The 24,074-nt window shown below is 40.6% G+C and overlaps 1 protein-coding gene across 5 annotated transcripts in view; it reads right to left on the bottom strand.

The window, feature by feature from the left end:
• FTO (FTO alpha-ketoglutarate dependent dioxygenase) overlaps positions 1 to 24,074 on the bottom strand; it is a 393,904-nt gene that overhangs the window by 202,251 nt on the left and 167,579 nt on the right. For all 5 annotated transcript variants that reach the window (XR_006702654.1, XM_045442778.1, XM_045442779.1 and 2 more), the window contains exons 5-6: positions 12,700 to 12,779; positions 6,199 to 6,342 (exon numbers count right to left, since the gene is read on the bottom strand). Coding sequence is in view for 4 of the 5 variants with exons in the window: in XM_045442778.1 (XP_045298734.1) it covers positions 6,199 to 6,342; positions 12,700 to 12,779 (224 nt within the window). In the remaining variant the exon portion in view is untranslated. The remainder of the gene's footprint in view (positions 1 to 6,198; positions 6,343 to 12,699; positions 12,780 to 24,074) is intronic.

The raw sequence follows: 24,074 nt of genomic DNA, 5'->3' as shown, positions 1-24,074 counted from the left end.
GAGGTTAATGTTGGGTCGTCTGACTTTTGCTACGGTAATCGTGTTCCCTAGACAGTCCAACTAGTACAACCTTTACCTGTTACCACAAAGAATTTCTGTATTTATCCATATTGAACTTTCGCGAGGCAAACAAAAGCAACTTGTGAAGATTTACCAATGGTGAAAATGGCTCAAATAACTAACCTGAGAACACCCAGTCATATGAAAGGGTTTCAGTTTACATTAACTAAATGTTTGTTTGATATGTAGAACTGATTTCAGTTAAAGCTGTTTAAACAGAAAAAAAAAAAAAAAAAAGGAATGTGGACAATATTAAGACAATAGCTGCCGAAACTTATCTGTGGTATTTAGAGACAGTTGGTAACAGCAGTAAACCACACTGCTTTGAGAGGAGAGCGAACACAGGGTAGTTCAACTCCTCTGAAGATGCAGGTTTCACATTACTCACTACAAGAAGAGTTCTATTTAATAGATTTTGTGTGAAATTGGTTCCCATTATGGGAACAGCCTATTAGCAAAGCATCACGCCCTATGTCAGGGCAAGCTGCAAAGCTTTGAAAAGGTTTTCTTATCTGGGGGCTGGTTATTTTCATTGGTGAAGACAGAACTTATAAGCCCTGGCAATCGTGGTATCCCAAGAAATAAAAATAAAACAGATCAGCATATGTAATTAGTTTATTCAACCTATTGGGATACACTAGGGTCTAGATTTCAGTAAATTAAAGCCGCAGAAGGAAGGAGAGGGGCATACCTGGAGACTCTGCCATGAGACAAGAATGCAAAGGAGGACCCCATCCATTTTAATAAATCAGGACTTCAGCTTCCTCCTTAGATGCCCAGCTATCAGTTGAAGCAGACGGTGCCATGATTAAGAATAAGGAACCGGGGCGCCTGGGTGGCTCAGTTGGTTAAGTGTCCGACTCTTGATTCGAGCTCAGGTCATGATCTCATGGTTTGTTTGAGCCCTGCGTCTGGCTCTGCGCTGACAGCGTGGGGCCTGCTTGGGATTCTCTCTCTTTCCCTCTCTCTCTGCCTCTACTCTGCTCACTCTCTCTCTCTCTCTCAAAAAAATATTACATAAATAAACTTTTTAAAAAATTAAAAAAAAAAAAGAATAAGGGCCCTGGAGCCAGTTCAAACTTGGGCTCCAGTACCAAATGGCTATGTCACCTGTAAAATAAAGACAATCACATAATAACCACATAGATTTAGAGTGAGGACTAGTGAGTTAATAATGAATGGGCTACTATATGCCAGGCACTTGCCAGATGCTAAGAAAGCAAACTGCACAAGGCCTACAACTTATTGTCCCCAAGGATCTCACGACGTGATAAAATTTTCTTAGCAAGAAAATTTTTTTTTTATTCAACGTTTATTTATTTTTGGGACAAAGAGAGACAGAGCATGAACGGGGGAGGGGCAGAGAGAGAGGGAGACACAGAATCGGAAACAGGCTCCAGGCTCTGAGCCATCAGCCCAGAGCCTGACGCGGGGCTCGAACTCACAGACCGCGAGATCGTGACCTGGCTGAAGTCGGATGCTTAACCGACTGCGCCACCCAGGCGCCCCGCAAGAAAAGTTTTAACATCCATGTCAATTCATAGCCACCCCCCTTCCAGAGAGGCCAGTTGGTAAAGTTCAACGCTGAGCACTTACTCCCGGCAGAGTTTTATTCATGAGTTGAACTACTTCCCACGAGATACAATCTTTCTGGGCATCAAATCCACTGGCATGTATTTTATTCGGCTCCATAACCTGACTTTTTCATTTCAATGTTGTGGGCAAAAAAAAAAAAAAAAACATTACAGGATTTTCAACAAATGTCACCCTCGCCATTTCCCCCACTGCCAACAGACGTCGTTGGCTGCTTCCTTAAAATTAATTAAGGAAGCATACAATAATTCCAGCCATTTGATTCAGAGTTTGAGTTACAAAAACAAACAAACAGGGGCGCCTGGGTGGCGCAGTCGGTTAAGGGTCCGACTTTAGCCGGGTCACGATCTCGCGGTCCCTGAGTTCGAGCCCCGCGTCGGGCTCTGGGCTGATGGCTCAGAGCCTGGAGCCTGTTTCCGATTCTGTGTCTCCCTCTCTCTCTGCCCCTCCCCCGTTCATGCTCTGTCTCTCTCTGTCCCAAAAAAAAAAAAATAAACGTTGAAAAAAAAATTTTTTTCAAAAACAAAAACAAACAAACAAACAAGAAAAGGTTATTTTTATTTTTTTCTCCCTCAACTGCGGGGTTATGAAAAGGAAGCTGCAGGGTGGGTACCCCACGAAAGCTGAAGCGTCAGGACTCGGAATAGAATGGAAGCCTGATCGCTTCCGGGGTTGAAAAAACAACCAAAGGTCAACCGTAGTGACTGACCAATAAAGTTCTAAGCATGAAAGGAGTAGGGTCTTCATCCCTTCTCCAGGGTGCACCCAGGGTTCCCTCCCTCCCCCCCCCCTCCCCCCGTCGGCACCGGGAAGCTCAGAACTATCAGAGCAGAACCTAGAGACAAACCCTGAGGAGGGTAATGGCTGCCTTGGGGCCACGAACACTCCACGGGTGATGCAGATCCCCAGAGATGGGAGCGTCAAGGAGACAACACATAGCAACTCTTTTGAGGTTCTCTCAGAGCTCACGATGCTTAGACACCAAACTCCCACCTTCTGGACAGGCCCTTCAAGGAAATTCACAATTATTCAATCTTTTGAGCAGCTACAATACAAAGATGAGCAATTAGCCAAGGCCTACCGACAACCTAGAGGCCTTGCAGGTTCCTGAAGGGCCTTCTCAATCATCAGTGAAAAATGAAAACATGCTCACAATAGTGTCCGTCTCACAACAGGGACTGCTGGGACAACTGTCCTTCATCATCCTCTTAACTAATCTGTACCTGGAACGGTCTCAGAGAAGATCAGTCAAGAAAAACTTTTCCCCTAAAAATGTCTAGGAAAAGTCTGAAGGGGAAGAAGAAACGGAATCCACCCACCTACCTGAAACCTCAGGCATTCAACAGCAAAGTTCAAAATCGTGACTTATGAGACGCTACCTCACCATTCACTGTAAACGCCTCTATCACTTCTACAGGTAGGCAACTGTCATCTACTTTTCTCTGCCAAGTCAGTGGGGGGCTCTTGATTTGGTCCCAGCTCAGCACACGCAGGTCCCTCAGGGGATGCGTGAACATGCCCGCTGGGGTTAATGTCTCACCACAACACCTGAAATAAGTTATTTCACTGAGCAAGATGTTCGATGAGGGAGAGATGCTAATGTCCAATCTACTAAGAGCTACCCCATGAAGGCTCTTTCCCAGGAACTCCGAGGAAGATGCAGGTCTGACCAGACCAAACCATTTTTTTTTAATGTTTATTTATTTTTGAGAGAGAGACTGAGAGGGCATGCGCAGAGAGAGAGAGGGACACACAGAATGCGAAGCAGGCTCCGCTCCGAGCTGTCAGCACAGAGCCCGACGCGGGGCTTGAATTCACGAACCATGAGATCATGACCTGAGCTGAAATCGGACGCTTAACCAACTGAGCCACCCAGGTGCCCCAGACCAAACCATTTTTAAGAAGGAAAACAGCATAATAACATTCAGGAGGATTCTGCTTATCAGTGAACAAAAACCTTTGCTAAGCATCTTTAGTTAGGAAAAAAAATACCTTCTAAAGGTACTCAGGTCTATTCCCCACAGTTCCCAAATTGCTTAGTTGGAAACCATCTAAAGGAAACAAGCCACATCTACACCCACAGAGCCTGAAGGCCTGCAACACATAAAACCCAGGGCTTCATCCTATAATTGGTGCAGCAAAGGCACATGGCCTTTAAGATAGAGGAAATCGAACAATAAAGAACCTGGGGGGAACGTTCTTGGACCACGTATGCTATTGTTTCACAACAGGACACGGTAGAAAGTGATCATGTCAGTGCTCGATCCCAGGCCAGCGCGTAGGGCCAAAAAACAGTATATGATAACGTGCTTTGGCATATGGAATTCATATGAAGGAGGTGGCCTTGAAGAATCAAAGACTGGGGGGCTGGGCAAGGTGAGCACACACCATATTTAGATTCATGAACTCTCTCTGCCTTCGATTTCTAGACTAGCTTCAAGGGGCTAAGGCTTCTGATACACGTCTATCCCACTTCGCTAAAGTATACAGTGTCAAAAGCAGCCAGTCACTTGCTGAAGCTACTGGGCTCAGATGACAATATTCTACTGTTAGATAAACAGTGTGATTTTACAGATTTCCCCCACCCGTTGATGATAACAAAACATCTCGGCCAGTCACCGAAGACCAAGATGGCGGGGGGGGGGGGGGGGGGCGCAGGGAATCACTCATGTTGAGTGTTGAAAAGAGCACCCATTTGGCTGGCCTGAATCCTGACATTGCAAGGTTTGTAGAGAAGGAAACAATCAGAATTTCTTTACTACAGACCAGAATTTCTTTACTGCAAATATGGAGGAAGACATAACTTTGCTCCGAAGTCTAATTCAGTGAGGTCACCGGGCCCATAAAACGCTTATCTTTCTTGAGGTTCTAGCTATCAGCAGTGTCTCTACTTAAGGACAGATAGGAGAGAAAATGGGGCACTTATCAGGTACAGGGAAGGGAAGAAAGTCAGTCCTGAGTGCAGCTTATTAGCATTAGAAGTGGTTATTCTTTCTCCAGGCCCCTAGAACCACCTCTGTGACCTCATGTCCTCGAACTCACAGCCTTGCTCCTGCCATTTGAACTAGACTGTCCCTTACCTAGTCTGGAAACACCGACATTTTCCTACCTCACGGTCTTTGTGGCAGTTTGTCCCTCCACCTGAAATACTGTTCCCCAGGTATCTACGTGGCTTCCTCCTCATCTCTTTCAAGTCCCTGCTCACAGCACATCTTCTCAGTGGGGATGTTTTCTAGTTATCTCAAGAACCTACTATATGATGAGCAGGTGTATTAAGTTTCTTATCTGTCCTCTCCCTGGCCTAGGATGCCTAGTTTACTCTCGTAAACTACCGTAAACTTTACATCCTAAAGCACACAGAAGAGTGCCAGGCACGCAACCAGTAGTAATTACTTGCTGGAAGGACGAAAGAGAACATTTTTGTGTTCCAAATTCTCCGCCGATCCTTCCAATCCGAACAAAGAGAGAGTCTCGGGTTGGTGATAACCTTCAACAATTCTCCATGACTCAGGAACCTCTTTTTTCCTTTTAAAGTTTTTTTTTGTTTTGAGAGCTAATTTGCCCGCCACAAAATTCATCCATTTTCAACGTCGAATTCAATGACTGTTAGAAAACACAGGAGTTGTAGGCTGCTCTCCCTGCTTCCCACGAATAATGGAGACTTCAGGCTCAGAGCCTTCTCTCGGCGAGAGAATCTGCTGGAAGGTAGTAACACTGCTCTGTTTACACTGGCGAGGTCTCTCTGGTTCCTTTTTCTTTTGGCTAGTGATACTGGCTCGCTTCTTAAAGTGGTAATACAAAGCTTCCTTTGCAAAGAAAATTTATTTACATAAAAATGAGCCGAGTTTTTAAAAGTATTAAGTAGACAACAATACGCACGGTCCAAAGATAAAGCAAAAAGCTGAGAGGGTGTTCCTGAGAGCAGCACAATTGGTGAAACATTGGCTGGTGGGATCCAGAGCTGCTGGTCTCACAGACTGCAGACCCACACCTCATTCTGTAAACAAAAAGCGAGGTACGGACACTTGCTCCTGGGGTCCGCCCACCCTTCCCTTTGGTCCTTGCAGAAAGACCATTCTTCATGGGTCTTGTGCTTCTGTGAGCCTTGTGAGCAAGATACTGACTTCCCTCTATCTCAGCAAGAATGGCTGGTATAGAGAACAGCCTTGGAAGAGATAGCTCGTCTCCAGAACAACGGGCAGGGATGCTAACAGACTTGGAGGATAAAGACGGTGTCTTGTTTGGAACAAATGTCAGCCATGCTTACTGCCTATTATAAGAGATTCGGGTTCCCTTTGTTCTTCTCCTGTAACCCAACCCTTGCAGGTGCATTATGTTACCGGGCCTGCTCTGTGCTGCCCCGTGGAAAGAGAGGCTTGCACAACTGGCACAAAAATGCTGATACTCTGGCTGCTGCTATCGTTGTTAAGTAATAAACTATTCTTTATCTCTCACTGAGGAATTTCAGGTCTTATACCCATATGAAAGTACGGCAGATCAACTTGTTAGCTTGCAGGCAGCTTCCCGGTTCCTGAAAGTCCTCACCTCATTGTGGATTTCCTCTCCTTGTTTCAGAACCGCGGGCTCAAAGGATTTCAAAGAAACATCACCACCGTCTGCCCCGTCACGGACATTCTGCAGAGCCACCTGGCAGCGCTGTAAGATATAATCCAAGGTTCCGGTGGAGCACTGCAGAGACAGAACCAGCAATCAAGATGAGGAGCAAAATTCCAGTTCACCATCGACTCGTCCTAGGGGTATCCACATTTGTCCCTTGTCCATTATGTTCACCTGTTGCCCCCACAGCTCAGCCCCTATTCAACTTAAGAAATACTATAGTGGCCGGCTCACTGGGCTCTGTGTTGCCAGCTTGGCCTCACTTGGGCCACTCTTCTGGCTGGTTTTCTTTCATTATATGGGCCTTATATCTCAAAACAGTGGGCTCCCTGAGGCTAAAGCCATGTGTGTGTGTATACACACACACACACACACACACACACACTTTTATTGTATATTTCTTTTTTTTTTTTCATTTTTTTAACGTTTATTTATTTTTGAGAGAGAGACAGAGAAAGCGCGAGCAGGGGAGGGGCAGGGAGAGAGGGAGACACAGAATTGGAAGCAGGCTCCAGGCTCTGAGCTGTCAGCACTCGAGCTCACGAAATCATGACCTGAGCTAAAGTTCGAATGCTTAACTGACTCAGCCACCCAGGAGCCCCTTATTATATATTTCTTTCTACGCATATTGCAGCATCTAGAACCAAGTACTAAATATAAAAGAAACTTAGTGAGTAGTTATTGGACGAATCACTAATTAACCAAGAGGTCAAAGACACTGACTTCATTGTAAGTGCCCTGGACCTCACAATGGGAAAGAAAAGTAACCGGCCTGATCAGTTCAGCGGTCCACAAAATGGAACGGTAACGGCACACACAAAAAAGTGAAGTTATAAGCACAGGGCAAAGGACTCATTTTCCTTTTCTGCAAAAACCATAGAGTTCAAGGCTGCAAGTCCTTGGTAGAACAGGTTCTTCTAATCATGGAGAACACATGGCTCATGCCCTCAAGGCTTGTTCAAAGGCCTCACTTGGTAGCTTGGTGTGGGCAGGGGCAGATAGCTAGTTTGTCCCTCTCTGTGTCTGTGGGAGAAAAGCAGAGGTCAAATGGACAAACTCCTCCTCTGAATGACGTATGTCAGAAAAAAAGAGGATGCGGACGGTGGCAACGTGATTTCCTAGAATGATAAAGGGCTACAAATGTCCTTTAGACCCGGTGAGGAAAAGGTATCACGCAAGTGTTTTTATTGGAATACGTGTAACTCAAACAGATGTCTTAGAACCTTCTAGTGCCCTGGAATAAAAATCAGTTGGGCGGCTACCGCCATTTTACGCAATGTGTCACGTATAAGCCTGGGAAAAACAAAGTTACGGTGACAAAAACAGAAGCCTGACTAATACGTATTTTAATATGAAGACTTCAAAGTGCCGGGAGCACATCGGCAGGCAGCTCCAGTTTGCTACCTAGAAAAAGCAAAAAGGGCGCTGAGTCACCACTCACTTTTGTCCCTGAGCCACTCCTACAACCTCTTATTAAAAGACATTCTGTCTATAAACATGTTGTATTCACACCTTTACTTTCCCAAGTATCAAGTGACCTACATGAGAGGTTACAATGCATTTATCCTGACAAAAGACTGGAAACAATCTGAATTTCCCATCAAAAGGGGACCCGTTAAATAAACTATGGTGGAGCCACATGGGGGACTTTTTTTTTTCCCTGGGTGGACAGAGTTTTATCTGTTGTAAAGAGCCTACAATGAGGCCTATTTTTTGGCAGAGGTTGGGGGAACAATTTTATTGAGACATTATTCACATGTCATAGAAGTCACACATTGAAAGCACACAATTTATCGTTTTTAGTATATTCACAGTTAGGCAACTGTTTTGTTTTGTTTCTAATTTTTTTTTTAACGTTGATTTATTTTGAGAAAGAGAGAGAGAGAGAGAGAGAGAGAGACAGAGTGCGAGCAGGGGAGGGGCAGAGAGAGAGGGAGACACAGAATCCGAAGCAGGCTCCAGGCTCCGGGCTGTCAGCACGGAGCCCAACGCGGGGCTCGAACTCAGGAACTGTGAGATGGGGACCTGAGCCGAAGTCGGACATGTAACCGACAGAGCCACCCAGACTCCCCTAGGTGACCGTTTTCACAACTAATTTTAGAATATTTTGGTCATCTCCCCAAAACACACTCTGCACCCCTGTACAAACTCTGTGTCTTCTCCTCCCCTTTCTGCCAACCTTTTTTTTTAGCAGCTATTATGAATCAAGCTGCCAAGAACATTCATGTTTCCTTTTTTTTAGCAGCTATTATGAATCAAGCTGCCAAGAACATTCATGTAGAAGTTTTCATTTCTCTTGGGTATGGAACTGCTGGGTCATATGGTATTGAAAATTCTGAGGAAACGTCACCGTGTTGTCCAAAGTGGCTGAACCATTTTATATTCCCTACAGTAGCGCGTGAGGGTTCCCATGTCTGCACATCTTCCCCAGGACTTGTTACTGTGATTTTAATCATCGCCATTCTAGTGGGTGTGAAGTGATATCTCACTGGGGTTTTCATTTGCATCTTCCTGATGACTAATGATGTTCAACATCTTTTCATGTGTTTATTGGCCGTTTGTGGACCTGCTTTGCAGACATGTCTATTCACATCCTTTGTCATTTAAAAATATTGGATTATGTATCTCTTTAATTAATGGTTGTAAGCGTTATTCATATATTCTAGACACGAATACCTTGTGAGACAAGTCATGTGAAACTACTTTCTCACATTCTGCAGTTTCTCTTTCCACTTTCTTGATGGAACCTTTTGGAGTATCAAAGTTTTTAACTTTGATGAGGTCCAATATATCTATTTTTTCTTTGGTTGTTTGTTCTTGTGGTGTCATATCAGAAAAAAATCATTGTCTACTCCGAGACTTATATATTGATAAGCAGTTATCATCAAGGCTTACTAAAACCAAAGTGCAGAATAGTATATAGAGTAGGCTACCATTTGTATAAAAAATATCAACACATATTTGCTTGTATATGTATTAAGCATCACAGAAAGAAAACTAAGAATCTGATAACACTGGGTTGAAGTGTTATCTCTCTGGGGAGAAGGAGCTGGTTGGCTTTAGGAGGAAGAGAGAGACTTGAAACTATTTATTCTTAGGTTCTTTTTAGGTTTTGAACCATTTGAGTAACTACCTATTCAAAATATAATGATATATAAAATTTAAACTTAAAAAAAAAAAAAAAGATATTCAGGAGAATGGAGTTCTTCTGTTCCAACCGGAAGAAAACTAAAATCAGATAAAGGTCAAGAGCCATCAGACATAATCTAGTCACATGTAAACAGAAAACTAAATAGATTTCTTCTCTGATTAACTAAAACGAATTTCAGAACATCGCTTCCTTAAGATAGTCTGTTTCCTACATATTTTGAATAGGCAGAAAATTGCAAATCATTTTGTTTGGCACAGGTGAAACAAGAAAGAAGACATTTATAAAGTAAGTGAGGGCTATAATGCTGCATGGATTTTCCCCTCTTCTATCGAGGGAAACAGCAATGTAAATTTCATGTCAGAAAAAAAGTCTTTTCCCTCTTTTATTACTGAAAACAATAATATATCATGAAATAAGAATTTCTAAGTAAGATAAAAACATGATCCTGTCATCTTTCCCTATTTTTATTATTTTCATTGCACGTGAGTCTCTGTCCACACAGTTGTGACCAGTCAGTACACAACAGTGTATATTCTGTTTTTCTCTGTTTGTAAGTATTCAAAACTACCATTTTCAATGATTGCTCATTGAGCTGATAATTTAATTAAGGAGTCATGTGCTACAAAGGCACCTAAGTTCTGCCCAACTTTTCACTACTCTTAATCCCCCTAAACATCTTTGTATGTATATAGATATAAACATATATACACATATAAATATATACACATACATACAAATACGCATACACATACATACATACATACATATACATATATACTTCTTTTGAATGGTTTCCTAGGTTTGAGTCCAAAAAATAGTGTTATGAGATCAAAAATATGAGTATTTTTATGGTAGTTGAACACATCCTCACATAGTTCACCAAAAAGTATGCCAATTAGAAAAACTTCCAGAACTATATGAATGTATGTTTCACTGTAACTTTACCAGCATTGATCATCAGCAGTTTTGACTTTCCACGGAAATAAAAAATCACCTTAAAATGATGAGTTTATAAATAAAATGTTAATTGAAACACAGCCACACTCCTTTGATTCCATATAGTTTCTGGCTTCTCTGGAGTTAGAATGCCAGAGCTGAGCAGTTGCCCCAAGATCTTACGGCCCATGGGCCACGCTTTGCTGACCTGATCTATACTTCAGAAAGCAAGATAGTCACATCGTTCACATCGGATGTGTCTAATTAGTAAAAAAATATATCTTGTGGCTTGAACTGAAATGCAGAGATTATAAAAGACCTAGATTTGAGATACTGGTTTTCTCCCAATAGCATTACCATATATCCCCACCTCCCTATTTAAAAGTTAATTAACGCTCGCGATGTTGCCTAAAAATGAGAAGATACAAATACAGCTGTGACTAAGCAGAAAATGCTAAACCTCAGGATATTCTGAAAGCACTGCTACTCTAATAAAATTGGTCTGCCTGGAAAAAAAGGAAATAAGGCTACAGGGGGACTGTTCAAACCGTACTCTGGCAGGCCCCTTTTGGAGGTCTGTGTAGGTACGGACTTTTTTTATGGCAGGAGGTGGAGGAGGAGAGTTTTAGTCCCTTATTTGCATTTGCCTGCTGGACCGCTCCACGGGGCAGCTCCAACCCAGCCTGTTCAAAACCGAATGCACTATCGTCTTCCCCTAATGTCTTAAACCGCCATTTCTACTAATGGTAATGGCATCCCTAAATCACCCAGGCTTGAGAGTTGGCCAAGAGCCTGGCACGGGGAAAGCATCGAATAAAGAGTTAATTCGTTCATTCTCGCATTCATTCTTATGTTCCTCCCTCCACTCAGACAGTCCTGCCATCATCGCAACTTCCTGAGAGAACTTACTTTTAGGTCTCTAAGATAAGCACCTATGTGTCTTTTTGTTTGGTATCTGTCTCCCCGACTCACATGCAAGTTGAACAAAGGTAGTGGCCAGGGTTGTCATGCTGATGATTCCATCTCTCAAGCCTGGAATGCTGCTGAATGCACAACAGGCACCCAAGTATGTACATATGTGTGTATGTATGTATGTATGTTTTTAATGTTTATTTTTTAATGTTTATTTATTTTTGAGACAGAGAGAGACAGAGCATGAGCGGGGGAGAGGCAGAGAGAGGGGAAGACACAGAATCTGAAACAGGCTCCAGGCTCCGAGCTGTCAGCACAGAGCCCGACGCAGGGCTCAAACTCACGAGCTGCGAGACCATGACCTGAGCCAAAGTCGGAGGCTCAACTCAGGTGCCCCTTGGCACTCAAATATTTAGATGAGTGAATAGAAGAGAGGAGAAAGGGACATGAGGAAGGCAGGAAAGAATGTCTGATGGGCTGGCTGGCATCTTGATTGAGTAGACACTCGTGCCCGCTCTGTCCCATAGTAACGTGACCAGTTCACGAGAAAAGCTATGGGCTTAAAAAAAGACGTGCCACTGCCTTGCAGACTCAGTCTCAGGACTGAAAAGGCCTTGTGCTTGTGTTTCCCTGCTACTTTGTTGTATCCCTTCTGCCCAACTTCGCACCCTGATCCCCCAGTGGTATGATGAAAAGTCAACCAACAAAGCAAAAGCATAGATAACAAGTTTGGATACAAGGTCAACTTGTCGTCCTTCTCATGATTATTCTCCTGCTCTATGGAACCCTTCTTAACTGATCACTTAGTACCCCAGGGTGACTATTCAGAGTTTTTCCTCACCTCTTAGGTTACTATTCTGAACTGGTCTAATCAGCTGACCATCAGCCACTGAAGTGGTGGCAGAATTGAGCAATAAAGTCTGGGTTAGGAACACAACTGGGGAGCTCAGAAATTCCTTGGCACACTGTAACTTTCTCCTTAATTTACATTCACATGCCCAGAAGCCTGACCAAAAAGTTAAGGGAAATGTAAATTCCCAACCATCAGAGCCAGTCACAGCTAACACATGCACAAGCACACAAATCCACCCCATTTCCTGCTGGCCATCTCCTGTCCTTGACCTTGACAGATACAAACCCCTTAGAAAATCTCTAACTAGGAACACCTGCCGATGATGTTTTACCTTCTCCAAGAAACATAACCCCAAAGAAGCAAAATACACTTATCCCGTGCTGTGAGTACACTTTTTTTAAAAACTGTATCCAACACAACCCAAAGCTGAAAAAGCAAGTAAATAAAGGCTCAAGTCAAGTTCGATGGAAGCAATTTTCCTATCAAATACTCTTCCAAAACTCTATGTGAAATTGCTCATTCCAACCACTACTGTCACATCCAATTAAGTTTGAAACACATTTTTATTTACACTTACCTCTGCCACTCGGTGGGTGGAACTAAATCGAGGTGGTAAACCAGCCAAAACGCAGTGTTGGTGGGTGGCATTGAGATCATCTGTAGGAAAAATACCAAAAATTAAAAAAAATAAAACCACACACACACGCACACGTACACACACATTTATTAGTCACTATAATAAACCATTCAACAAAAATACAACGTAAACAGTAAATCCGTTATTCAACAACAACAACAGCCAAGGAATTAACACCTACTTTGAATTCTTTAAACCATTAGCTATAACTGGGATGACTTTGTATGTGCGTAAGTATTACGGATAGACATCAAAACCATGACATGCCCAAGAGTAAAAGGGGATGTTAATTATTCGAGGACAACAAGTATAAACCAGGACGGTCTTTAGCAAACAGTACATATGGCTACCCTATTTATGTGTGGTCTTATGATACCCTCCCACCACTAAGTTTACTATTTATGAACTTTCTCTTTCTCATAATACATCAAATTCTATCCATGCCTTTGGATAATAAGCCAATTTTTTTTTTTTTTTACATTATTTGGGGTGGAACAGCTTTCATCTGAAAATCTGCCTCTTTCTCTCCCCAATCAAAATATCAATTTTGCCCTAACAATTTTCCAGGCAAAAAACCAACCAACTCAGCAGTTGCAAAGTTTTGGCACTCAGAACAGAATTCAAGCCTATGGATTCACAACCCAAGAATGGAGTAGGTGGTGAATTCATCAGTTGAAAAATAAGCTTAAAACCACATGCAGTGGAAGAAAACCAATGGCCAAGTTGCTGCATATTCTAAGAAATGATGCCACAAGTCAGGCAAAAAATCTCTATCACCTCTGCTTAGGACATCACTCCCTCTATTACAAAGAAGAGAACTGAACAGTACTATTTCCCAGCAGTGTATGATTTCCCAGATAGGCAACAGAGGCTTCTTATCAAGATACCAAGACCCACAATGATTTATACTAAAAGACAAAGACCACCACACCCCTTACGTGTCAGGAAAATTAACTTCTAAACAAAATAACGGAAATGTGAAATGTCAACTGAAGGGCTCCTGCTTCTGAACATTCTGGAAGAACAGTGAGAAGGTCTGCCTTCCTACCTGAAGCAACTATTAAAGGGACCAAAACTAGGAAACAAAGGTTTCTGACACTGGAAAATAGAGAAAGATATACTCCCCGGGATAGAAAAATAAAATAGGTGAGCCCTAAAATTGCCCTAGCTTACAACCCAGAACAGTTTCGAAACCAGAATAGAGAGTGGGGAGTCAGAAAGAACCCAGAGTTTTCAGTTTTCCTTCTTGCTGAGTTGCGAGGACAGAAACTGGAGCTTAGGAAGCCCAAGGCAATGAGGATATGTACAACAGAACACTGGAATAGAAGAATCTGCACGGACAGAAAACAAGCGGACATCAGCCGAAGGGTTCCTTCAAGTCTCTGGCTGAGCACTGACAAGGGCATGTGTGAATGAAAACTTCCCAAGGACAGAAGAAGAAGCACCAGCAAACAATAGGCTGAACAAATGTCAGAGCTCACACAGGGCTGGGGAGGTTTTGTGTTCTCAGCAGCTAGAATGGCTCCTGCTACGTGAGAGAATGGATAGAGTCCTTGGAAAAGCATCACCTTAGTAGTAGGGCTATATTAGTTCTGTGTCAAAGATCCACTTGACAGCTTAAAAGCAAGCCTCCAAATGATTCAAGTTATTCCAAATAATTTAATTAGTCACTAGAGCAAAGTCCAACGCTATTGAAAAGAATTTAACAAAACCAGACACCAAACAAAATTCACAATATCTGGCATCCATTCAAAAAGTAACAGAGAAGAGGGGTGCCTGGCTAGCTTAGTTGGCAGAGCATGCGATTCTCAATCTCAGGGTTGTAAGTCCGAGCCCCACGTTGGGTGTAGAGATGACTTAAAAGTAAAACCCTATAAAAACAAAAAAGTAGGAGAGGAGAAATGAAAGACATACATGACACATAGGTACATATAAGATATATAGGCATATATAGGTATATATTATATAGGTATATATAAGAAATACACATATCTTTCTTTTCTTTCACATATGTATCTTTCATATATATAAAAAAATGAAATGAAGCTATAAAGATGAAAAATGTAGTCTTTGGAATTAAAAAAAAAAAACAGACATTGAATTAGATTAACAGCACTTCTGGCACTGCAAAAGAAAAAAATCAGTGACCTAGAATACACAGAAATAGAAACCATCCAAAACTGAAGCATAGAGAGGAAAAAGACTACAGGTAACTGAAAAGGCATCAATGACCCGGGATATTATTTATCAGTTTAACGTAAATGTAAGTGGATTCTCAGAAGGGGGAGAATGATAGAAAAAAATATTTATCTGAAGATATGATGGCCAAAGAGAAAAATCAGAACAAAGAACAAGGGCAACAAACAGAAAACATTAACAAATAAGGTAACTATTAAATCAATTACATTAGGGTCGCCTGGGTGGCTCAGTTGATTAAGTGTCCAACTTCAGCTTAGGTCATCATCTCATGGTTCATGGGTTTGAGCCCTGCATTGGGCTTTATGCTGACAGCTCAGAGCCTAGAGCCTGTTTCAGATTCTGTCTCCCTCTCCTTCTGCCCCTCCTCGCTTGCGCTCTCTCTCAAAAATATATAAACATTAAAAAATAAATAAATTATATCAATAATAATTCTCAATGTCAATGGAGTAAGTACACCAATTAAAAGACAGAGATTATCAGAGTGGATGCAAAAACAAAACCCAACTATACGTTGTCCACAGGAAACTCACTTAAGTATAAAGACACATACAGATTAAAAGTAAAGGGATGGAGAAACAATATTCTATGTTAACACTAATCAAAACAAAGCTGGAGTACCTATATGAATTTCAGACAGAGTAGACGTCAAAACAAGGAAATTATCAGGAATAAGAGGGCATTACATAAAGGAGTCAATCCTCCGGGAAGATACAACAATCCTTAATGTGTATTTGCCTTATAAGACAGAGTCAAATTATGTGAAGTAAATATAATAGAATAGAAAGGAGAAATAGACAAATCCACTATTACAGTTGGAGACTTTAACACTCCCTATCAGACACAGAAAGATCTATTAGGCATAGAATCAGTAAGGACACAGGTGAACTCAAGAATACCATCAATCAACTGGATGTAACTGACATCTACAGACTACCTCATCCAACAAGAGCTGAATACACATTCTTCTCAAGCTCATATGGAACATTCACCAAGAGAGATCACATTGTGGACACAACACATACACACACACACACACACACACACACACACACACACCAAAATTTAAAAGAATAGAAATCATACAATATCTGCTCTCAGACCGTAAGAATTAAACTAGAAATCAGTACCAAAAAGACAGCTGGAAAATCCCAAAATACTTAAGAGATTAAGCAGCATACTTCTAATTACATGGCCAAAGAAGAAATCTCAAGAGAAATTTTAAAGTATTTTTAACTAAATGAAAATGAAAATACAACATCAAAATTTGTGGGATACAACAAAAGCACTTCAAAGAGGAAAATTTAATACACTGAATGCATATATTACAAAGGAAAGATCCAAACTCAGTAATAAAAGCTTCAACCTTGGGAATTTAGAAAATGGAGAGCAAATTAAATCTCAAATAAAAAGAAAAAAATAATTAGAATAGAAATCAAGGAAATCAAAAACAGAATTGACGGAGAAAGTCAATGAAACAAAGCTGGTTCTCTGAAAAGATCAATAAAATCAATAAGCCTCTGTCCAGACTAAGAACAAAAGAGGAAAAACACAAATTATTAATACCAGAAACAAGAAAGGGAACATCACTACAGATCATATGGACATTAAAAGGCTAATAAAGTAATACTATCTATAGCTCTATGCCCACAAATTTGATAACAGAGATGAAACGGACCAATTCCTTTGAAAGACTAAATCTTCCAAAACTCACATAAGAAAAAGACAATCTGAATAGGCCTATTTGTACTAAAGAATGAATCAAAATTACTAACCTTCCTAAACAGAAAGCTCCAAGCCTAGATGGGTTCACTGGTGAATTCTACCAACCATTTAAGGAAGAAACTATGCCTATTCTTTACAGACTCTTCCAGAAGAAAAAAGTGGAAGGAAGACTTCCTAATTCATGCTATGAGACCAGCGAAACCCTAATACCAAAAGCAGACAGATATTACAAGAAAAGAAAACTACAAATTAATATTCTCAAGAACATGGGTGCAAAAATCCTCAAAAAATACAGTATTAGAAAATAGAATCCAACAATGTATGTTTTATATACTTTTATATATATCATATACACTTATATGCCACAACCAACCGAAATGTATCCACATATGCAAGGCTGGCTCAATATTTGAAAATCAATTAATATTTTGTCTCCTGTTTGTCCATCTGTTTTCGTTTACAAGGGCTACTCCAAAGAACAAATCAAAGCACACCTGGTGCAGGGTACAAAATATTACTACGAGTAGGGTAATAAAATAACCAAAGTCACAACAACAGAGAGCACATAACAATCCCCGAAAAAACACCTCCTGAAGGGCCAGGCCCTGGACAGCATATGACCCTCCTTTAATATAGCAGTACTCGCAGGTGCAGAGCACACAAGCTTTTAAAATGCATAAGGGACAGAAAACTAGCCAAAATGACAAAACGGAAGAATTCTCCTCGAAAGAAACTCCAGGAAGCAGCAACAGCTAACAAATTGATCAAAACTGATTTAACCAATATAATGGAACAAGAAATTAGAATAATACTCATAAAATTAATCGCTGGGCTTGAAAAAAGCTATGAAACTTGAAATCGGCCACAAGAAAAAGTCTGGAAAACCTCCAAAAGCATGGAAGTTAAAGAACACCCTACTAAAGAATGAATGGGTCAACCAGGCAATTAGAGAAGAAATTAAAAAATACATGGAAACAAATGAAAATGAAAGTACAACAATCCAAACACTTTGGGATGCAGCAAAGGCAGTCCTGAGAGGAAAATACATTGCAATCCAGGCCTATCTCAAGAAACAAGAAAAATCCCAAATACAAAATCTAACAGCACACCTAAAGGAAATAGAAGCAGAACACCAAAGACATCCCAAACCCAGCAGAAGAAGAGAAGTAATAAAGATCAGAGCAGAAATAAACAATATAGAATCTAAAACAACAGTAGAGCAGATCAATGAAACCAAGAGTTGGTTTTTTGAAAAAATAAACAAAATTGATAAACCTCTAGCCAGGCTTCTCAAAAAGAAAAGGAAGAGGAACCAAATAGATAAAATCATCAATAAAAAATGGAATTATTACAACCAGTCCCTCAGAAATACAGGCAATTATCAGGGAACACTATGAAAAGTTTTATGCCAACAAACTGGACAACCTGGAAGAAATGGACAAATTCCAAAGCACCCACACACTTCCAAAACTCAAACAGGAAGAAATAGAAAATTTGAACAGACCCATAACCAGTGAAGAAATTGAATCAGTTATCAAAAATCTCCCAACAAATAAGAGGCCAGGACCAGATGGCTTCCCTGGGGAATTCTACCAGACATTTAAAGCAGAGATACTACCTATCCTTCTCAAGCTGTTCCAAAAAACAGAAAGGGAAGGAAAACTTCCAGACTCATTCTATGAAGCCAGCATTACTTTGGTTCCCAAACCAGACAGAGACCCAGCAAAAAAAGAGAACTATGGGCCAATATCCCTGATGAATATGGATGCAAAAATTCTCAACAAGATATGAGCAAATCGAATTCAACAGCATATAAAAAGAATTATTCACCCTGATCAAGTGGGATTCATTCCTGGGCTACAGGGCTGGTTCAATATTCGCAAATCAATGTGATACATCACATTAATAAAAGAAAAGATAAGAACCATATGATCCTGTCAATTGATGCAGAAAAAGCATTTGACAAAATTCAGCATCCTTTCTTAATAAAAACCTTCGAGAAAGTCGGGATAGAAGGAACATACTTAAACATCATAAAAGCCATTTATGAAAAGCCCACAGCTAATATCATCCTCAATGGGGAAAAACTGAGAGCTTTCCCCGAGATCAGGAACACAACAGGGATGTCCACTCTTACCGCTGTTGTTTAACACAGTGTTGGAAGTGCTAGCTTCAGCAATCAGACAACAAAAGGAAATCAAAGGCATCCAAGTTGGCAAAGATGAAGTCAAGCTTTCACTTTTTGCAGATGACATGATACTATACATGGAAAACCCGATAGACTCCACCAAAAGTCTGCTAGAACTGATATATGAATTCAGCAAACTTGCAGGATACAAAATTAATGTACAGAAATCAGCTGCATTCTTATACACTAATAATGAAACAACAGAAAGACAAATAAAGAAACTGATCCCATTCACAACTGCACCAAGAATCATAAAATAGCTAGGAATAAACCTAACCAAAAATGTAAAAGATCTATATGCTGAAAACTATAGAAGGCTTATGAAGGAAATTGAAGAAGATACAAAGAAATGGAAAAACATTCCATGCTCATGGATTGGAAGAATAAATATTGTTAAAATGTCAATACTACCCAAAGCTATCTACACATTCAATGCAATCCCAATCAAAACTGCACCAGCATTCTTCTCAGAGCTAGAACAAGCAATCCTAAAATTTGTATGGAACCACAAAAGACCCCGAATAGGCAAAGTAATATTGAAGAAGAAAACCAAAGCGGGAGGCATCACAATCCCAGACTTTCGCCTCTACTACAAAGCTGTCATCATCAAGACAGCATGGTATTGGCACAAAAACAGACACATAAACCAATGAAATAGAATAGGGACTCCAGAATTGGACCCACAAAAGTATGGCCAACTAATCTTTGACAAAGTAGGAAAGAGTATCCAATGGAAAAAAGACAGTCTCTTTAACAAATGGTGCTGGGAGAACTGGACAGCAACATGCAGAAGGATGAAACTAGACCACTTTCTTACACCATTCACAAAAAATAAACTCAAAATGGATAAAGGACCTGAAGGTGAGACAGGAAACCATCAAAACCGTAGAGGAGAAAGCAGGAATAAAACCTCCCTGACCTCAGCCGCAGCAATTTCTTACTTGACACATCCCCAAAGGGAAGGGAATTAAAGGCAAAAATGAACTACTGGGACCTCATGAAGATAAATAGCTTCTGCACTGCAAAGGAAACAATCAACAAAACTGAAAGGCAACCAACAGAATGGGAAAAGATATTTGCAAATGACATATCAGACAAAGGGCTAGTATCCAAAATCTATAAAGAACTCACCAAACTCCACACCCGAAAAACAAATAATCCAGTGAAGAAATGGGCAGGAAACATGAATAGACACTTCTGTAAAGAAGACATCCAGATGGCCAACAGGCACATGAAAAGATGCTCAACGTCGCTCCTCATCAGGGAAATACAAATCAAAACCACACTCACATACCACCTCACGCCTGTCAGAGTGGCCAAAATGAACAACTCAGGAGACTATAGATGCTGGAGAGGAGGTGGAGAAACGGCGACCCTCTTGCACTGTTGGTGGGAATGCAAACTGGTGCAGCCGCTCTGGAAAACAGTGTGGAGGGTCCTCAAAAAATTAAAAAGAGATCTACCCTATGACCCAGCAATAGCACTGCTAGGAATATACCCAAGGGATACAGGAGGGCTGATGCATAGGGGCATTTGTACCCCAATATTTATAGCAGCACTTTCAACAATAGCTAAATTATGGAAAGAGCCTAAATGTCCATCAACTGATGAATGGATAAAGAAATTGTGGTTTATATACACAATGGAATACTACTTGGCAATGAGAAAGAATGAAATCTGGCCTTTTGTAGCAATGTGGATGGAACAGGAGAGCGTTATGCTAAGTGAAATAAATTAGACAGAGAAAGATAGATACCATATGTTTTCATTCTTATGTGGATCTGAGAAACTTAACAGAAGACCATGGGGGGGGGGGAAGGAAAAAAAAAAAAGAGAGGGAGACAGCGAAACCATAAGAGACTCTTAAAGACTGAGAATAAACTGAGGGTTGATGGGGGGGGTGTGAGGGAGGGGAAAGTGGATGATGGGCATTTAGGAGGGCAGCTGTTGGGATGAGCACTGGGTGTTGTATGGAAACCAATTTGCCAATAAATTTCATATTAAAAAACAGAAAATCAATTAATATAATCCATCACAGCAACAGGCTAGAGAAGAAAAATCACATGATCATACCAATAGGTGCAGAAAAAAACATTTGACAAAATCCAACACAAATTCATAACAAAACCTCTCAGTAAACTAGGATTAAAGAATAACTTCTTCAATGTGATAAGGTACATGTACAAAAAAAGTATGATGTAGCTAACATCATACTTAAATTTGATTCCTCAATAAGATTGGGAACAGGGAAAGAATGTGTCTTTTCACCACTCCTTTTTTTTTTTTAATATTTATTTATTTATTTTGAGAGAGAATGTACACATGCAAGTGGGTCAGGGAAAGAGAGAAAGAGAGAGAGAGATTCCCAAACAGGCTCTGTGCCGTCAGCACAGTGCCCAATGTGGGGCTCAAACTCATGAAATGTGAGAATCACTTGAGCTAAAATCAAGAGTCAGATGCTTACCCAACTGAGCCACCCAGGTGCTCCCACCACTCCTTTTCAATAGTACAATGGAAGTGCCAGCTAATGCAATGAGACAAAAAGAGAAGAGGAGGGGAGGGGAGGGGAGGGGAGGGGAGGGGAGGGGAGGGGAGGGGAGGGAAGGGAAGGGAAGGGAAGGGAAGAGAAGAGAAGAGAAGAGAAGGGAAGAGAAGGAATAAAACTGTCCTTCTTCAAATTTTTTTTTTAACATTTATTATTTTTGAGACAGAGAGAGACAGAGTATGAATGGGGGAGGGTCAGAGAGAGGGAGACACAGAATCTGAAACAGACTCCAGGCTCTGAGCTGTCAGCACAGAGCCCGACGCGGGGCTCGAACTCACAGACCGCGAGATCATGACCTGAGCTGAAGTCGGCCGCTCAACCGACTGAGCCACCCAGGCACCCCTAAAACTGTCCTTCTTCATAGATGATATGACTGTCTGTAGAAAATTCCAAGTGAACTGACCCAAAAAACCCTCCTGGAATTAATAAGCAATTTTAGCATAGTTGCAGGATACAAGGGTAACATATAAAAGTCAATCACTTTCCTAACAAATAAGTGGAATTTGAAAGTAAAAACCCATTACCAATTACATTAGTATTCCCCCAAATAAAATACTTAGATATAAAATCTAACAAAATATATATAAGAATTTACATAAAGAAGACCAAAAATTCCTGATGAACAAAATCAAAGAACTGATGAATGGAGAGATATTTCATGTTCATAGACAGGAAGACCAATATCGTCAAAATGTCTATTCTTCCCAACTTGACCTATAGATTCAATGCAATCCCAATCAAAATCCCAGCAAGTTATTTTGTGGATACTGACAAACCAATTCTACAGTTTACACAGAGAGACAAAAGACCCAAAATAGCACACAATATTGAAGAAGAACAAAGTTGGAAGACTGATTTACCCAACTTCAAGAATTCCTGTAGAGCTGCAGCAAGTAAGACGAAGTTTTATTGGCCAAAAGAATAGGCAAAAAAAAAAAAAAAAAGATCAATGGAACAGAAAAAAAAGAGTATACAGAAAGAGAGCCATTTAAATATGGTCAACAGATCTTTGACAAAGGAGCAAAGGCAATACAATGGAGCAAAGATAGTTTCTTCAACAAATGGTGCTGGAACAAGTGGACATCCACATGCAAAAAAAAAAAAAAAAAAAAAAGAGAATGCATCTAGACACAAACTTTCCAGTGTTCCCAAAAATTAACTCAAATGGATCATAGATCTAAACATAAAATGTGTAAGTGCAAAATTCCTAGAAAATAACACAAGAGGAAATCTAGATGACTTTGGACATGGCAATGACTCTTTGGATACGACAACAAAGGCACAACCCAGGAAAGAAATAATTGATAAACTACACTGCATAAAAATTAAAAACTGTTCTGTGAAAGACACAGTCAAGAGAATAAGAAGACAAGCTGAAGACTGGGGCAAAATATTTGCAAAAGGCAGGCTCAATAAAGCACTGTAATTCAAAATACAAAGAACTCTTAAAACTCAACAACAAGAAAACAAACAACTTTATTAAAGAAATGGGCAAAAGTTCTGAACAGATACACCACCAAAGAAGATATAATGAGAATAAGCATATGAAAGGATGCTCATTATCATCTGTCATGGGATTGCAAATTAAAACAAGATACCACCACCCACCTATGAGAATGGCCAAAATCCACTGATAACTGAATAACACCAAATGCTGACGAAACTAATGGAACAACAGAACACGCATTCATTGCTGGTGGGAACGCAAAAGGATACACGTGGTTTGGAAGGCCGTGTGGTGATTTCTTACAAAACTAAACATGTTCTCATCATAAGAACCAGCAATTGCCCTACTTAATATTCACCCAAATGAGTTGAAAACTTAACGTCCACACAAAAACCTGTGAACAGATGTTGACAGCGGCTTTATCAACAACGGCCAAACCTTGGAAGCAGCCCACATGTCCGTGAGTAGGTGAACAGATAAACTGTGGCCCACTGAGGCACAACGGTGTAATATTCAGCACTACCAAGATGTGAGCTATCAAGTCACGAAAAGAAATGAGGAAACTTAAATACCTGCTACTAAGTGAAAGAAGCCAGTCTGAAAAGGCTGCATACTGTAAGATTCTAACCATAAAGCATTGTGGAAAAGACAAAACTATAGAGAATATACAAAGCTGCCAGGGGTTGAGTGTGGGGGGAGAGGATGAATAGGGTTACAGGGGATTTTTAGAGTAGAAACTATCATGCATGATACTATAATGGGAGATATAGGCCATAACACGTTTTTTAAATCCATAAAATATATCCATAAAATATACAACACCAAGAATGAACTCGAATATAAAGTATGGACTTCGGTGACACTGACATGTCAATGTAGGTTAATCAACTGTAATAAACGTCCAATCCGATGCATGACGTAGACAGTGGCAAAGGTTGCGTACACGTGGGGACAGAAGTGTAGGGCAACTCTACTTTGAGCTCACTTTTGCTATGAGTCTAAAATGCTATGAAAAGTAAACCCTCTTTTTTAAAACAATGTGAGCTGAAAATTCTTCATTCTGTAAGACTCCATAGTTTGCCGTCTTGAGACCAACGTACAGTTATAAAATTATATAGTTATTCTCCTGGAGTGTTCTCATGGCAAAGGAAAATACTCATCTGCATCACTTGATTTAATATTTGAATGAGCAACTACTATGCACCAAGCACTAT

This window comes from Leopardus geoffroyi, chromosome E2 (assembly GCF_018350155.1).
Source record: "Leopardus geoffroyi isolate Oge1 chromosome E2, O.geoffroyi_Oge1_pat1.0, whole genome shotgun sequence".
In the NCBI taxonomy this organism is placed as follows: Eukaryota; Metazoa; Chordata; class Mammalia; order Carnivora; family Felidae; genus Leopardus; species Leopardus geoffroyi.
Note: the sequence above shows the minus strand (reverse complement) of the source record. Positions and strands in the feature narration are given on the sequence as shown.